General features: G+C 42.3%; 1 protein-coding gene across 3 annotated transcripts in view; it reads right to left on the bottom strand.

Moving 5' to 3' along the window:
• TEC (tec protein tyrosine kinase) overlaps positions 1-17,231 on the bottom strand; it is a 46,984-nt gene extending 29,753 nt beyond the window's left edge. Inside the window, exons 1-2 of one of the 3 annotated variants that reach the window (XM_017805537.1) lie at positions 17,138-17,231; positions 2,637-2,819 (exon numbers count right to left, since the gene is read on the bottom strand). In XM_017805537.1, coding sequence (XP_017661026.1) covers positions 2,637-2,774 — 138 coding nt within the window. In that variant the 5' untranslated portion in view covers positions 2,775-2,819; positions 17,138-17,231. Of the gene's footprint in view, positions 1-2,636; positions 2,820-6,649; positions 6,740-16,939; positions 17,006-17,137 lie in introns of those variants that run through there. The other 2 variants (XM_017805551.1, XM_017805545.1) reach the window with 2 other exon arrangements.
• Between the last annotated feature and the right edge of the window lie 778 nt (positions 17,232-18,009).

Here is an 18,009-nt window from a genome sequence, read left to right as displayed (position 1 = left end):
GAGCCAGTCTAGCAACCTGCTGATGTCAACAATCGGAGCATCCTGTTCTCCTCCACTGCCTGGCACAGCCTCTGGCGCTTGTTAGATCCTGCACCCAGCTTATGCAGCTTGCTAACCCAGCGGAACACTAATCCAGAAAAAATAAAACCAGATCAAATATCTTTCTGCTGACCTAGTTGTGGCCTTCCAGTACCTAAAGGGAACTTTCAGGAAAAACAGAGAGAGACATTTACAAGTGACAGGACAGAGAGGAATGGATTCAAACTGAAAGAGAGTGGGTTTTAGATTAGATACTAGGAAAAAATGCTTTACTGTGAGGGTGGTGAGGCACTGGAGCAGGTTGCCAAGAGAGGTTGTGGATGCCGTATCCCTGAAAGTGTTCAAGGCCAGGTTGGATGGAGTTCTGAGCAACCTGGTCTAGTGGAAGGTGTCCCTGCCCATGGCAGAGGTTGGAACAAGATGATCTTCAAGGTCGCTTCCAACCCAGGCCATTCTATGATTAGCAATATTTTTCAGAGCAGTATGAGTTCCAAGAAGTGCCAGGTCCAATTCAAGTCAATGGGGCAGGCTAGCAAGGCTAGGACATGGATGAGATGAACCTACCTGTTTCAGCAGCAAACTGATGGCCTAGTGTAGGCATAATATTTCAGCCCAACTGTCTGTATCTTAAACTGAACATTTTAAGAAGTTACTGCCTCCTCAGCTGAGGGCACTATGGGCAGCCCTACTCCATCTCACTGCAAACAAAACTGATAGTTCAAACCCCCTCTCAGTCCACAAGTCAGTCTCTTGGAAAGGTATTTTAGCCAGAGGACATTAACCTGGAGAGGATCAGGAAAGCTGGAAGGGGAAAGCTGGAACTGGTAACTTAAAGGGTGACAAGTAGACCTGTAAAACCTGTTTGTTAGATTTCTATTTGTTCTGAACATGAGCTGACACAAGATAAGCATGCAAGACATGTTTAAGAGGGCTTCTTAGCCCCCACCTCTTTATTCTCTGAGAGGGAAAGCATACATATCTCAACTCCACAGTCAGTAAAAACACACTAATTCATACTCCAGGGTTGAACAGCTGGACCCAGAGGGCAGAAAGTCTAGTCGGAGGCCCGTAACTAGCACTGTACCCCAGGGGTCCAGTCTTGTTCAATATCTTCCTTAATGACCTGGATGATGGAGCAGAGTGTACCCTCAGCAAGTCTGCTGATGACACCAAAATAGGAGTGACTGATACACCAGAGGGTCATGGTGCCATCCAGAGAGACATAAAATGCCTGAAGGGAGGGTGCAAAGAGGACAGAGACAGGCTATTTCCAGCAGTGCCCAGTGTCAGGACCAGAGCCAGTGAGCACAAAATGAAAGACAAGAGGCTCCATCTGAACATCAGGAAAACAATGGTTTTTTTACTGTGAGGGTGACCAAGCACTGGCACAGGTTGCCCAGCAAGGTTGTGAAAACTCCATCCATGGAGATATTCAACAGCCATCTGGACATAGATATTCAACTGCCAGCTGGTCCCAGGCAATCAGCTCTATGTGGCTCTGCTTGAGCAGAGGGCTTGGACCAGAGGGCCTCCAGGGGCCCCTTCCAACCCCAGCCAGTCTATAATCTTGTTCTTAATCCCTGACTGTGTCAGAGAATGGCAGCTACACCGACTGCTGTCATCCTGACAGCATGGTGAATTCAGTTCTGGTGCAACCACAAGGTCTGGCAGAGACACATGCTTAGTAAGCATTAGCTCTCTCCTGTACCCTCTTCTTTCACTAGAGGTAAAACAGCCAACACAAGAGGTTGTAGGGTTGTCTCCATTAAGTTTTATTGTTAAATGGCTTCCCAACATGTTGGTAACAGCATGTTACCCTAGCTTTTGTAGCCATTTGTGACAAATATGGAAAGGAGCCTCAGTTAAGCGGAAAATCGCACCCCCAGCACTAAGGATATGATGAGGCACGCTGGGGGCAGGTGACCTTGATGAAACTGAGTCTGGAGCTCATTTGAAAAAATGCTGGTCTGAGGATTTGCATAGTTTACACTAGTTACTTCTTGTGTAACTGAATTTACACAGAAAGTGGTAACAGGGATGAATTGTTTGTGTGGTTAAAGATAAACTATTTCCAGCTTTACTTTAATCATTAGGTTGCATGATCCACTCTAATGGATCTCATCTCTGAGGAACTTGGTCTGCAACACACTGCTCCTATCAAATGCTCCTCCTCTTCGAATCCAGTTAATTCCCAGATGTTAAAGTAATTGCCTTCACAGTAAACACAGCCACAAGCAACTATGATTTTTAAGTTTTTCCATCTCTGTCCCACTTTGTGAAAGCAGTGATTTTTCATCTCTCTGGAGAAAGAAATCAGCCTTGATGACCAGCTATAAATGCTGTTTTCTGTTATTTCTGCCATCCAGGCAATGTACTACAGCTCTGAGAACCGGTTCAAATTGACTACCAGATAAGTTATCTACACCTCAGTCAACCTGCATTGTAAATAAGAGATATGGCAGCTCAAGTTCCTTCCTGCCAATGACCATTTCCCCCATCTGCTCACGACAGTATGATATATAGTAGGAAAAAAGCAAATATTATACAAAAGCAAAAAGGAACAAAGGTACTTGGTAGTATAAATCTGTGCCTCCTACCTCTGCTCGACCTTCATAATATGTAAGCATAGACTTCGTAAGTACAAAAAGCCTCTCTTTGTAGTTTAAGGGGGAAGTCCTCTTCTTCTGCTGTGATCTTTTAATCAAAATCTCTTGTAGGATAGTAGTCATATTCATTTCAGCCCCTTGTCAGCTCTCTTTCTAGCCATTGAACATCAATTCCTGTGAAGACGAGAGGAATAAATCATTACATCTCTGGAGGATCACAGAGCTGGAGATTTCTGTAGTAAAAAGAGCTTCTACTTGTAAATGAAACTGCCTGAATATACAGAAAGCTGGAGCTCATTGTCAGCATCTGGAAGTTTACAAAAGTTAATTATTAGACAAAAAAGTTCAGGCTTTGCTCAGCTGAGGTCTGAAATAGCGCATTCCCAGGAAGCCAAAAGCTGTACGTGACTGGGATGAAATAAGGTACACTGCAGCCTATGTCACAGAAAATATGGGTGAGAAGTCTGAAATGTGCTTCAGGTAAACAGGAGTGTACCTTTGTGGTCTTTACCACAAAGTCCTAAACTGCATACAAGTTATAATTGCTAAGGTCTGTGTATGTGTACATGCCATTTGCAAAAGAGTTCTATATATAAAATTGAAGATCATAGAATATCCTGAGCTAGAAGAGACCCACAAGGATCATCAAAGTCAAGCTTCTGGCCCTGCACAGGACAGCCTCAAGATCATACCATGTGCCTGAGAGTATTATCCAAACACTTCTGGAACTCAGACAGGCTTGCTGCTGTGACTACTTCCCTGGAAAGCCTGTTCCAGTACCCAATCACCCTTGGGGTGAAGAACCTCTTTCTAATACCCAACCTAAACCTCCCCCAACACAACTTCAGACCATTCCCTTGGGTTCAGTCACTGGTCACCACAGAGAAGAGATCAATGCCTGTCCCTCCTCTTCCGCTCATAAGGAAGCTGTGACTGCAATGAGGTGTCCCATCAGCCTCCTCCAGGCTGAACAGACCAAGTGACCTCAGCCGCTCCTCATATGGCTTCCCCTCAAGGCCCTTCACTGTCTTTATTGCCCTCCTTTGGATGCTCTCTAACAGCTTAATATCTTTCTTATATTGTGGAGCCCAAAACTGCACACAATGTCCAAGGTGAGGTTGCACCAGTGCAGAGCAGAGTGGGACAATCCCCTCCCTCGACCGGCTGGTGATGCTTTGCCTGATGCCCCCCAGGACACAGTTGGCCCTCCTGGCTGCCAGGGCACTGCTGACTAATGTTAAACTTGCCATCAACCAGGACCCCCAGGTCCCTTTCCACAATGCTGCTTTCCAGCCTCTCATTCCCCAGCCTGTATGTACATGCAGGGTTGCCCCATCCCAGGTGCAGAATCTGGCACTTGTCTTTCTTAAAACTTCATACGGGGGCGATTGCCCTGTCCGCTCATTTGTCGAGGTCTCTCTGCAGGGCCTCTCTGCCTTCAACAGCTCCTCCCAATTTAGCATCATTGGCAAACTTTCTTAGTATACTTTCCAGTTCTGCATCCAAGTAATTTATGAAGATGTTGAAGAGCACTGGGCCTAAGATGAAGCCCTGGAGAACTCCACTAGTGACTGGTCATCAGCCTGACATAACCCCATTTACTATAAGCCTTTGAGCCCGAGATGCATCAGTACAGTAATTTTCAAAACTCACTCCAATTATTAAAGAAAATTTTCAGACACAAATGGTAGTTTAGAAGCCGTCAATTTAAAAACAAAGAACAAAAGTTTATTTTTCAAAAAATGTTAAGGATATGCCCTCCATCTTCTGTTTAGAAAGACTTCATGCTGACCATCAAAATCAAGTAATTTACTTCTGATGGTTTTGGTCGCTCAGTAACTTCAAGATGCTTTGAAGTTCTACAGCATGACTGATACCTGTAGCACAGACGTAGGAGTACAAAAAAAAAAAAAAATCTCACCCACAGTTACTTTGTTTGTAAATCTGGCTACAGGGTCCTGCCAGAGACATTGTCAGGCAATCTCTCTGTTCTTTGCAATGATACCAGCTTAGACACAGCCAACCTTCTCCCTCACCTGCTCACCGCCGCCCTGTTGTGCCACCCTGCCTTGTGCTGGTGCAAGCGTTCCTCCCACTGGGCTGGGAAGCAAGCTAGGGAAGGGATCCAACCAGACATTTCATCATGCAGCACAGACAGCTGCCTGCATGGACTCATCAAATGAGGTGGCACAGAGGCAGGAATGAAAGGTGTGGGAGAGCCTGTGGAGAAGCTGTTCCAGAAATCCTTTTCTCCCTTTCCCTTTTTTTCGCTTTCTGCCAGCCCTGCCCATGGCACCACCTGGCTAAGCTCTCATATCCCATACTCCTGCCATTTCAACAGCTGGATGTAGTTGTTCCCTGCTTTAAAATATCCTTTTCTTTTCAATGAATATCTCTGCATAAGCTAAAAAAATTACTCTGCAGTTTACATGGAACCATAAAATAAGACCAGGTTAGAATGCATAAGTAAAAGACTATAATTGGACTGGAAATTGTGATTGCTATCAATAATCTCTTTTTGTTATTTCTCTTCTTTTGATATGTATACACACATACATTTTATTGGTCACATCATATTGCTGGGAAGAAGGCAAGATCTTTTTTAATAGTAATCATCTTGAATATATTCTGTAACTACTAAAGTTGTCCAATTCTGATTTACTGCCCTTCTAAAAATAAATTGGCAATCTTAAAGGTAATTGTGGAAGGAAGAATACTACCACAAACTGAAAATACAAACACTGTTCGAAAAATTAAAAGTCAGTATTAACTTTCACACTAGCTTAATGCACACAAAACTTTAAGGGTTCCCATCACAGGCTCTCCTACTCAAAACAATTATTCTGTTCTCCATAGTAAAAATTCTCCATTGGCACTTAAGAAAAAAATAATTATTATTCATCTTAGAAACTGTGATCTCAGAGATCCCTAGACTGCTACACTGGAGAGCACAAGAGGGATGCAAAATTAACTATGATTTCTCAATACTGATAATGCTAAAATATTTTATTTCCCATCAGGCCTCTTTAGTCACATTAACATTACACAAGAGAAAAAAATCCTTTTGGCAAAATTGGGGTTAAAAAATAAAAATACCAACAATGTAATTGGTCAATGTCTGCACCTGGTTGCTACACTGAATTAGCCCTGCTATGGAGATCTCAGCAGATTAGAACCAGTTTCCTAGGTCACAAGATCAGCCTTTGAATCTGCATTTGGTCACAGAAAGCTGTTTTGTTTGAGGTTATTTCCAAGTCAGTGGCTCCAGACACATTTGTTTCAATAAATAAGGCTCAGGAAAACTGCACCCCCACTCATTATTCTGGAAGTTCTTTTCCAAAATTCCAATACTCCATTAAGAAGCCCCTGTAACAGTCACCCTTGCCACTTATGAAATCCATACGTCACTGCTTTTCTTCAATACAGCTTTAGACATTTTCTGCACACTTCCTCCCCGAACACTCCATTGTTCCCAGACATCCCTCAGAACATGAAGCTGTTTGCGTGACACATTGTTATCTTGTTATAAACAGCTGTGGGAATTTCATGCTGACACCCATATAAACTTTTAACAGTATGACTTCTGCCAAGAACTTGCCCCGTTCCCTGCCAGCCTTAGCTACATGATAACAAACATGATCTAATTTGCAGAGATGTTGAAGACTCAGAATTATGACTGAAATCAGAAAGAGTTACAGATTCTCAGCTTTTTTTTAGGGTGGGAAAACATTCTCAACTTTAAGTATCGAAATACATGCATCAACTTGCACTATCTTCACATTATACAAATATTCACCTATAGAGCCATGAAGTCACCACACACCTCTCTTAAAACAAATGAAAACAACTGTTCAGATAAATCTGATAGGTCAATACTGGTCAAGGTGCACAAAGTACATTTTCATTTGTACACAGAGCTTCTTATGCATGTCAGCTTTCCCAGTTTTCACTAGGGAAAATTGAGGCACTAAGTGATGTGGTAAGCTCAGGTGTTTCAACATTACCCATATATCTTCTGGTTCCCACTCCCAGCTCCTGGATTGTTTTGTTTATTGAAACAATTAGTCACCGTAAGCTGGTTGGATGGTAAGCACCTGCAACATTCGAACAGTTCAATAAATGTATGAAAGTCCCAGTGGAAGTTCTAGTAAAGAGAAAAGAGAAAGTGCATCCCAATCTGACCAGGGCTTCTCTGACCCAAATATAATAAGGTATTGTCACTTTTTATGGCACAAAGCTTTGTATCACACATAGTCATGGAGGAGTTCACAAGAAAAAAGGCACTCTGAAAAACACACATCACAACAGCCATAAACCAAACACCAACAGGAAACATTTGTTTGTGGCTCAAAACAAAAATAAAATCAAGGTGTAACTGTTTTCTGAGTTTCAACAGCTCGTTAGTAATACTAACATTTCCCCAGGAATTTGGGTCCTTTAGTGCAAAGTCTTAATGCTAAGCTGATGAGCATTCAAGATGCCCATTCTAACAAATCAACATCCTCAGCTTTCTGACTCGGGTTTCGTGCATCCTGCACAATAGCTTCTTTCAGATTTGGGACACATCAATTCAAACCAGTAGCAATTCCAGATCTGTATATTTAACATTGAAAACTTATATCCTAGGGCAGTACATTAATAAAAATTATACATTATTCACTAATTCAATTTTTAAAAGTATCAAAATGTTGATTTTAAATACACAGGTGGTGCCTTGTAATTCTGACTCAAATATGTAAGTCTTTCGGAATATTTTTTCCTCCTTCATTTAAATTAATTCAGATAAGTTTGCTGATCAAGGTCATACTGTGTCCCTCCAAATGGCTGCAGTAGGGTAAGTGAACAGGCAACACGAGTTGCTCTGGGTAGAAAGCAGAAACAGTGCAGACAGAAGGAAGAAGAAAAGGAGAACTCCTTACCCTGGTTTTTCTGATGGAGCTTCTGTTGCTTTATCACGAAACTACAAACTGAGTTACATGTGAATATTTATGTACATAAGTATTCAGCACAGGCTTATTTGAATAATTACTACTCAGTGTAAGCAAGGGTTGCAAAATATACTCTTGTATTGTGTTTTTGCCCTACATTTAAGGTTGCAAATTCAAACTCCAAAAAAATAAAACAGAACTGTTATTAATGCCTATTTGAAAGGTAAATTTCACAGAAATACAAATACAAAATAAATATAACTTAGCAAAATCTGTCATAATTTTAAAATTCAAATTGAGGGGGGAAATACTATCATGATATTTGGAACATATCATATGCCAGAAAAAGCAGAAGTAAAAAAAAATACTTATACTTACTTTTTTCTCCTTTTTTTTTTTTAAACAGCAGCCTCTCAGAAACCGAACAAACTTCTATCATATGCAAGTTTGGATTTTTTTTTAATTGAGAGAAATGCAATTTTGGGGTACTATTTTCTAATAAATTTCAAAATTATATCCAAAGGTTTGCAAAACCTTAGTCTCTTTTTGACAATCAGCCAAACAATAACTGGCTAATTTTATATCTAAGCAAACCCTACAAAAATTAGATTCATATTTGCCTGCACTAAATTTAGATTAAAAAGTAAACAGGCTAAGGGGCAACTCAGTGACAACTCTGACTGGAGATTCTGAGATAACCACGTGATGTTGCAAAATATCCTTTATTCAGCAGAAACGTACTCATGTAAGCACACAGAAGGAGTATTATACTGCAACTAGAACCAGTTTTCCAAAATTCCTTGGAAAGAGGCTCACTACATTTTACAAAATACAAGCATTTGTTTCCTTTTAGCATTCTAACTTAGATACTTGGGAGCAGAGAAAACAATGATGAAAAATGATGGTCCCTGTTAGATAGGGTCAGTTGCCATCAAGGTGGTTCATCACACCAAACTGGAGGATCAACTCATCAACCATTGCAAAAGACAAGTAGAACCTAAGTGCACAGAACAGCTCAGGAAAAGCGGTAAGAGCACGGAAAGGATTTCTTTCCCCTTACAGTGATGATTTAGGAGAATGACACGTACATGTCTCCAAATCATTTATAAACTCAGCTATTGCTCTTTACTTGGATTTCCTGTAAGCAATACACTCCAATTACTACATTATCCTTTCACAGCTTTATAGTGCACCTTCTTCCTGAATAAATTATTTAGGAAAGGAACCTCTGCTTTATGAAACAAAAATTACATTATTACCATCCATGATATAGAAAATATGTTGACATGGGCATTTTTTTCTTTAAATTATTTAGCAATAACTTTGAGTTAGCAACCAAATAATGGGATACCATACAAAGGATGGAATGATCAATTTTCACTATCTTCATCAACTTCTTCTATTTTTATTCATTCCTCTAGAGCCCAGTACTCATAGCTTTTCTTATTTCTTCCACATAAAGCTCTGTAATATCTATAAACTTGCATTGACTATTTTGCCTCCATTTTATATCATTTGTAATGTTCTTTGCTGCGAGACAATAAAGCTGAAAGTTAGTTTGGGACACATGAAAGCAAGGCACAAAAAAAGACTTTGAAACATCAATATTTGACATTAACCCTTAAAAAGGAGATGGCAGACTTTACCAGGTACAAACTTTGTGGCTCAGGTTTATTTTATTCTAAATACGGTGTATAAAGCAGAGTGGAAACAGCAGACTTAATTTTCTGATGACATTCAGCAGCTCTTGCCCTCTGTGGTGCCATCACCAAGACTTCAGGATGCTGCAAGGAATTTGAGCTGGCCAGATGAGGCAGAGCACAAAGAGATTTGCTTCTTCATTTGTGCAGCATAAAGGTCTGGTGAAGAATATTGGTTTGGTTTACTCGTACAAATACAACTGACACTCAGCAGACAGAGAAGAGGTAAAAGATAAAGTAAGAACAGGAAGGGAAGGTCAGGGTCTGAACTGGGAAGAGACATATGGTATACCATATATATATGGTCCCCCTTACATGTTTATGTACCTTCGAAAGGAAACAGTCCTCTTTATTCCGGCAAGTTTTTTTCAAAGTAGTGTTAGAGAGGGAAATGGAAGAACTATCTCCAAACTGGCATGGCATTGGTTTGGAGGAGCAGAAGCTCAAGAAGAGCAGTCTAGATACTTCGCTTCTACACAGACCAAGGCTCCTCCAGCAGTACCCTGCTGGCCTGTGGGACTGGGTGGACTTTTAATAAAGCAGAGCTGCTGCTTCAGCCTTTTTTCCAAAAATCCCCTGCCGATAAGAAGGGAAGAGAAACAGTAACACCCACTTACTAAAGAAACAGGCAAAGATGAAATTGGCAAAGGAAATGGGCGATGCTTGTGCTAAAGCTTTTCCTAATTCTCCAGGAAGCCAGAGGTTTAGAGGGCTGGAAAAATAAAAGCTCTATTAAATCAGAGGTTGAACTAACTCTCTTTAGGAACCCTAAAGCTCACCATCAAGTAGGAGGACAATTGCTATTGTACACAAAACTGTAAATCTGGGCAAAACAAATCACATCTATGGGGAAGCAAAATATAAAAAGGAAAGAGATCAACAGTGCCTGAGGGCATCCTTCTTTTTAACTATAGTAAAGGAGTCCATTTAATTCACTTTCTTCACAATTTGAGTTAGTTTTTTCAAATGTTATACAATCTCAGGTGAGCATGTGATCTATTACACAAAAAATAAGCTTAATTTATTTTAGTATTCAAGACACTCTTTTGACATGATCTAACTAAAAGACTGTAATACATACAAATTATGACTGGTTTTATACACAGGGAATGACTAATACTTCCTCAGTTACTTCTTTTTCCAAACACTCCAAGAACTTTTTTTCCCCTAAACAACTACTTGTTCTCCAGTTGCTAAAGAACTACTTGTTCTCCACCCTCTAGACTGCATGGAAGCTGCCCAGTAAGAAATACTCCAATAATAAACTGGGGAATTTCTATTGAAGAAAAAGCTGTGAAGATGACTCAGATGATGAAGTACTGGCCACATCTCACGTTGACTAATGGATATATTTACCCTCAAAGTCTTCATTTTTAGGTAGTATTATAAGGTCACTTGATAAGTGTTGCTTTTTCGCACCTACTGAGCAACTGACCAGCCCCAACAGACAGTGCTGATATATCTGAAGTTACAGGTCAGAACCCAAGGCAGTAAGTGGGAACAAGAAATACTGCAAGTTCCCATTTGTCAAGTTTCCCCTATATCGTTTTCACCAGGATATGTTCCCTCCACTACAAAACAAGGACAAGAGACTGAACACAAAATAAATGACCATTCACATTTCAGCTGAGATGTTGTACTACTGTTCCCACAACTGGCAAAGCAGTGGCGTTCGCAAGGTCAGCATTCTTATCTTATGATTCCAGAGTCTCTTACCCTGTTATGTGGATTGATTTTGGCTGGGGTAGAGTTAAGTTTCTTCACAATGTCTAATATGGGGCTATGTTTTGAAATTGTGCTGATCACAGGGTTGATAATATAGAGATGGCTTTATTATTGCTGAGCAGTTTTAGGACAGAGCCAAGGCCTCTTCTGCTTTTTGTACTGCCACATTGGTGAGGAGGCTGGAGGTGTGTGGGAAGCTGGGAGGAGACATAGCCGGATCAGCTGACCCCAACTGACCAAAGGGATATTCTGTACCATATAGCATCAGGCTCAGTATATAAAGTGGGAAAAAGAAGGAGGAAGGGGGGGATGTTTGGAGTTATGACTTTTGTCTTCCCAAGAAACTGTTATGCATGATGGGGCCCAGCTTTCCTGGGAATGGCTGAACACCTGCCTACACATGGGAAGTAGCTAAAGAATTCCTTGCTTTTACTTGCATTTTAGCCACTTACTAATAAAGACTCCACATACAGGACTGAAAAGCCAGGCTATGACCTTAAAGAATTTTTTTTTCACATACAGTGCAGCCTAAGCAACAGGGAATACCAAAGGACTTTACTTCACTCACGTCAAAATATAAGTATTAATTCAGGGGAAAAGTTTCTTACTGAATCTGTAAATAAACACAACTGAGACAGTGCTGTGGTCTCATGTTCTCCCTTTCCTCTTGCTAATGGAAGGTAGTGAGCATCTCTAGCAAAGCAGCTTGTTACTCTGCTCTCCTTGATGTCAGTTCTCAGATGTTGAGCTGTTTCAACTGTTGTGAGTTAAACAGGGAATGAGGGCACTTGTCAGGTGTCACAAGACATTTATTGTCTCAAGGAACAACATTCAGCTTTAAGTCTTTGAGACATGCAACGTGGTCATTAATGCTTGATGGTATATAACTCCATTCTGGTTACTTATAGTGAGACATAAGGATATTACAGAAGAGGCATCACCAGAAATTGGGCTGCCACAATCTACTCCTGTCGAGGTCAAAATCACAAGGAGTAAAGTTAAGGCACTGCAAAGGTAAGATAAGACAGTCCTTTACGGCTAGGTCTCAGGTTTTCATGGGGAGTATCGGCATCACACTGACTTTCAGATTAATTTCAGCTTAAAAGATGCAGAAAAGTACTAAACAAAATTGAGGGAATTTTGCTGCTTGCCCATTACTTTTTTTTTTTTTTTTAATCAGAGAACTGCAAGCCCCTTCATGCTTGGTGAGAGTGCCCTGGTAGGAAGAGAAAGCCACTGTGGTGACAGAGGAGCCATTTGCAGCCCCGACACAGAACGAGGCCCCTCCTCTCACTGCTCTCACACCCCACAGCCTTTCACCTGTCATTCTCCCAAAGTTCCCAGTGATAAAACAGACTCCCACGGGGTCACACAATCCAAAGTGGGTGAGGCCCCCTCTCTTCTGCTGCTCCCACCATGCCACTGGGAATTGATCTGATTTGCAACTTCACCTGGAAAGAGATGCTCATAACTGCAGAGAGGAGGCAGAGAAAACACACACAGTTATTCTTTCTGCCAGGATATGGAGCTTGAGCCTGTGATATAGGACACCCTGTAATTCACAAGACAAGAAGCAACCTCGAATACATTAAGAATTTATGTATTATGATTATTTCACCTACCCCATAGGCTAGCACAGCAAACCTGATAAGATTTGTGCACAGGGCTGCCTAGGACAGATTTACAACATTCAGCTAAAACAAAAGGTTATTAGATATCACCTGGGTCTGATGGCAAGTTATGTGGCTATCTTGTGGAGAAGAAAAAAAAAACCAACAAGATCATTTTTTTAATAAACAAAAATGGTCAGTAATTTTTCCCAGTCTAACATACAGTGTGCTCACTCAAAGGGTAGGGTCCCAGTCTCCTGCCCAGATGCTGCTTCCTTTACCACCCAAAGCCATTTTTTGCTGCCCCACATTCAGGTGGAAACAAGGCCTAGATCTTAAAAGTTAGTCAGATCACAGCTTGTAATAGGCACAGGGCTGAACAAAAACCCTCCTGACAGGAAACTCAGCTGTGACCTACTTGAGCATACATGAAGTTATACCCTATGGGTGGCAAAGTGGCACCCATTCACAGATCTGCATGAATGAGGAAAAGCAGGAGTGCCAAGAAAGAGTTTGCCCAGGTCCCACATACCTCAGCACACTACAGGTTTTTTTCTTCTTTTTCCTGCATTTGTTTAATGTTGCACAGCATTTTTACCTTAAGAGCTGAAATAGGGTAGCCCAGTTGGCAGCCTGGTGCTTTGCCTAAGAAGAGGAGTTGTGACTGCAAACATGGCCAAACACTTCTTCCAGTCACCAGGAGCTGATTTACACAGCTGGCCTCAGCAGATGGGGAACAGCTCTTGTACATCGGCTGTTGGCCAGGCTCAGATTCTCTCAGAGCAACTCCTCTCTCTGCAGCAGGCCCTGCAAAACCATGTCTCCTGCCCACCATACCAAGGCTGGACCACACCAAGCTAGGCATGATCTTCACTGAACCACCCAGACTACAGAACAGTCATCCAACCAAGACGTATCTTTTCAGCAATATCTTTTTTCTCCTAAATGTTTGAGTACTGTCAAAACCAAAGACTGCTCCTAGCTGATGTTGTTCTTCCTAAGAAAGGTAAACCTTGCCCATGATGGACAGATCTACTTCCAGGAGTCTTTTTCCCAAGATTTCACAATCCCATCTGAACACAGTGGCCACTTCACAGTGCTTGCAAGGAACAGATCTCTCCTTACTCCAGCCCACCTCTATGCCCAGGAAGTTGCAAAAACCTTCTCCCCTCCCTGCAAAGCACCTCCTACAATGCGACTCATCTCCCCACATGTCAGAAATTATCTATCTGTTTTTCAAGGTTTTATCTCACATGGTATTTTCCCTCACTCTGAATCACAGCCTGTGTGCCTCAGCTGGGGCAGGGGATGACTGAGAACTGCCAGCACTGTAATGGCCACGGGGCAGTGGTGAGTCACAAGCCTCTGCTCCCCAGTTCCTCTTCTATCTCACCAGACAAAAGGAATATGTGTCCACCCAAACATTAGTTTCCCTCAAATTGCACAACGCTTGCTTTCCTAATGCTTTTTCCTTTAGAAAATACACTTAGAAAAAAAGACCAGAAGCAGGAGAGCTAGAATGCTCCTCTGCCTAACAGTTAGCAGAGTAAACTCATGATTGGTCTTTAGAAATAACACCCTCTTAACAAAAATACTTTCTTGAGACCCAATTGACCATTTGTTGAAACACAGGTGCAATTTCATTGGTTTCTAGAGAGTTGTGCCCCCATTGTATCAGTATATCTCTAATGCCTAGTGCTAGCATGGGGCCCTAGCCAGGATAACGAGGGTAAATTGAGCTGATACCTCTGCAGAGGGAAGGAGATCAGTCAGGATGCAGCTGATGTAGTGAGAGTCTTTCCCTTGCATTTTGCATAATGGAGGAAACTATGGGTATCCACAGGTCATTTAATGAACATCATCATTCTAATTTCCATGGTGCAAAAACAGACTGATCATTGCTGACAATTTTTAGCCAAGGTATTGGTAATTGTGTGGAAATAGATACATCTATATAATAATAAAAATATAGGTAGCACAAATCCAAAAATATATGATACATGTACTTCAGGAGCACATATGTTCTTTAAAATATAAAAAAATCCAACACCTCAGGCCTTCTTCACTGTGCCAACCTGTACTCCACTCTGTCCAAGTACTGCTTTCCATATCTTTCAATTTTTATTGTGGTATTTCCTTTTCCTCCTTCTGCAGGAGAGCCATTGTAGACTGCTACAACTGATTTTTTTGCATACACAAACCTGCCTTCTTTTAAAGCACAGTTCCAAGTTCAGCAGTGAATAGGTAATAGTTTAATGAAAAAAATTCAAACCATGCAAAAGTAGAAAAACACCTTAGACATCAATGGTTAACAAAAGCTAAATATTATTTTCCATGATCTTTGCATTGATAGCAGGCAGCACAGACTTCTATTGTTTAAAAAACAGAACATGTTTTGCATATTTGAGGTATAAATATTTGTATGAAACTTACACCATCGCACCTTATCTTCTGTATGCAGTTTATAAGCTAACACAACACAGAGGGAATTAAATCTGCAAGAGGTTGCACCTCCTTTTGGTGGAGGGGAACACTTCTTGATGCTTCCAAGCAATTTTGTGGAAGTAACCACTTCCCAGTTATTTTAATTTTAATTACAGGATATCATACTATCACGGCATATCTGAATACAATGTTGTTTCAGGGCAAAATGAAAAAATATGGAGCTGATATTGTTTTATCAGCTCTGTTATTTTTCTCTCTTTTTATCCATTGTAGGCAGTCAGCCAGGTTACTGGATACATTGCAATGCAAAATCCAGAATGCCTACAGCTAAGAATTAAAATGTGACTTAATTTAGGATGTAGTTCTAGCTGCCTCACAATCAATAAATTAAAAAAGATTTCAAAGACTTTAAAATTCTATATTAACATTCGAAAAAAAAAGTGGCACTCCTATAAATTTTGAAGGGCTAATAAAATCAGGTCTTGCAGCTGAGAACTAGAGTTCCTTCAAGACAGAGAGCTAACTGGCAGTATGTTTTTGATTTTCACACCTTCGACATTACCTTATTAAAACAGAAAAGGTGCCAAATATAACCATCCTGCTCCGTTTTCAGTGGTTTCAGCAGACAAGCTCACATAGAAATCATTTGGTTCAAAACAATCCTAATATTCATTCAGAAATTTAGAGGAATGTGTAAGGCACCCTTTCATCAAGGGCTAAATGCAGAGATAAATGTGATTATTTCATTATAAGACGTAATTTCTCAATAATTAAAACACATAAAATAAAACCTAGAGAAACATGAAGACTATTAGAGGAGATTCTGACAGCAACTGGGCTCTTTCCTGCTGCAGTCTCCTTAAAAACCATAACCAGCAAATGGCTACGAGTAACACCCTGTGCTACCTCCCCACCTACAAGAGCAGTACCCAGGAAACAAGACCAGGACACCTGAAGGGCCTCTTCTGCACAGGTGGCATGATCCGAGCAGCACAGCTGGTGTGCCAAAAGGTAAGAGGAGCATGTGCAAAGTCACTCCGGGCACCCTGTCAAGTTAACTGGGAGCTTGTTTGTATGTGTGCTGCTTTTGATTGCCCAAAATACTCTAAACATTTATATAACAGCTAAGTAATAACCCATTTTCCAGTCACTGGAGGGTTCTGAGAAATTAAATGAAACTTCACCCTCTATCAAAGGTGGGACAGTCAGTTAAGGGACGAGCAACATTTACTCTAAAATAAAAACAAACGCTCCAGAAGCAAGTACGCACAACACACCTTTTTATCTGCATTTCTGCTACAGTCAGTTTTTCCATCTGCACAAGCTACAATCTCGCTTATTTGACTCATAAAACAATCCTAAGTATTTCAGATTAACATTTGTCACAGTAAGGTATCCATCTATCCTTCCAAGCAGGGAGCTTGTGGCCATGCCTACTCTAAAAGCTCAGTTTACAGCTCAAATAATTACCGGTTCCAAGTTACAGGGGTGCAGAAAGGAAGGCTGCAGAAAAGCACCATGCAAGTCCAGTCACTTACTGCACAAGCAGCAGGTATGCTGTATCCCAGCACGAAAGACTGTAAGAGCATTCACCGCCAAGAAAGGATAACCCCGCTGTTGGATAGAAAGCAGGGGGCATTATTAGGATGACTGAACTCACACACAAGGCAACTTTTGCCTTGAGATGAGGCGGAACAGTCTTAGTAGAGCAAGTGGTTACACGGCTGTAAGGAAAGAGAGAAGAAAGTCACATCAAGAAGGAAATACTCAGCAATGTTGGCTTTCAAATGCGTTTGATAGCCTAGATAACAACCCTTATATTACACAAATTACAGCAACTTTAAGCAAAGGTTTAAAAGGCAGCTTTTGTCATTGCTCCCGCTTACAGGTCCCAGTGACACCTCGACGTCGAGGAAGCGGTCCCTCTGCTCTTGTGGCGCCCACACTTTTGAAGTCGCAACAGCGGCCACTGCAGGGTGGGCTCCGTGATCCTGCACCCCCCGAGACAGGTCTCTGTGAGCGCGGAGGAAGCGCTCTGCCTTGCGAGGAGCGCCCGCTGCCCGGCAGCCCCGGCTCTGCCTTACCTGGCTGTCCCGGCCGCCGCCGCGGAAGGAGCCCTGGCGCCGGCGGCGTGGAGGGAGGCGGAAGGAGGGAGGGAGAGAGTCACCGCAGTGCCCCGCTCCGGCTCGGGAAGGCACCTCCTCTTTGTCCTCCTCGCCGTCCCGCCGAGCGCGGCTCCCCGCGGGGCAGCGGCGGAGGAAGCGGCGGGGGCGGCTCCTGCGCGGGCCCCGCTCCCCGCCGGGCGGCACCGCCGTCCAGGGCGCCCTCCGCGGTCGGGGCAGGTGCAGCACGGCGAGAAGCTCAAGTGAGAAGGTGTCTCACATCCAGCGCAGCCGGCGGAAGCTGCCTGGAATCGTGTCGGTGAAGTACAAGAAAAAGGCAAATTACACAGCTCAGTTGCAAACTCTCCCCCAAAATGTAGGTGCTTGGCACCAGCTGGCTTTAAACTGTGCATAAGCGGTGCTTCGGTCAGACATTTCTCGTTCCAAACCGCAGTGAGTGTGAGCGCTCGCGGGGCTGCGGGCTGGGCTGTAGGGAGGCGGTGGGCACAGCACTCCCCCATCCCGAGTGGGCTGTTCACCCCAAGGCTGCTCTTCTTTAACGCCCTTCACAGATCTGCTCTTGCCCCGGTGGCCCCCGGAGTGACAATGCCTTCCTTCATAATTATCCATACGTAAGAGTAGCATCCAGCCACCCCAAACCTCAGATACTCATCTACAGCCAGAATAACTGAAGTGGCTTTTTGGACCCATCAGGTGCCTAGGTTGAACTTCAGACTTCAGGGTCTGTAGTGAGATGTTGCACAGGCTGTCTTTTTTACCTCCTTCTTTTTGCCCAGCCTGACCTATAGAAATTGTCACTCTGCAAAACCTCATTGAGAGTAACTTAAAGTTCA

The sequence above is a fragment of the Lepidothrix coronata genome, unplaced genomic scaffold (genome assembly GCF_001604755.1).
Source record: "Lepidothrix coronata isolate B3197 unplaced genomic scaffold, Lepidothrix_coronata-1.0 Scaffold0, whole genome shotgun sequence".
Taxonomy (NCBI): domain Eukaryota; kingdom Metazoa; phylum Chordata; class Aves; order Passeriformes; family Pipridae; genus Lepidothrix; species Lepidothrix coronata.
Note: the sequence above shows the minus strand (reverse complement) of the source record. Positions and strands in the feature narration are given on the sequence as shown.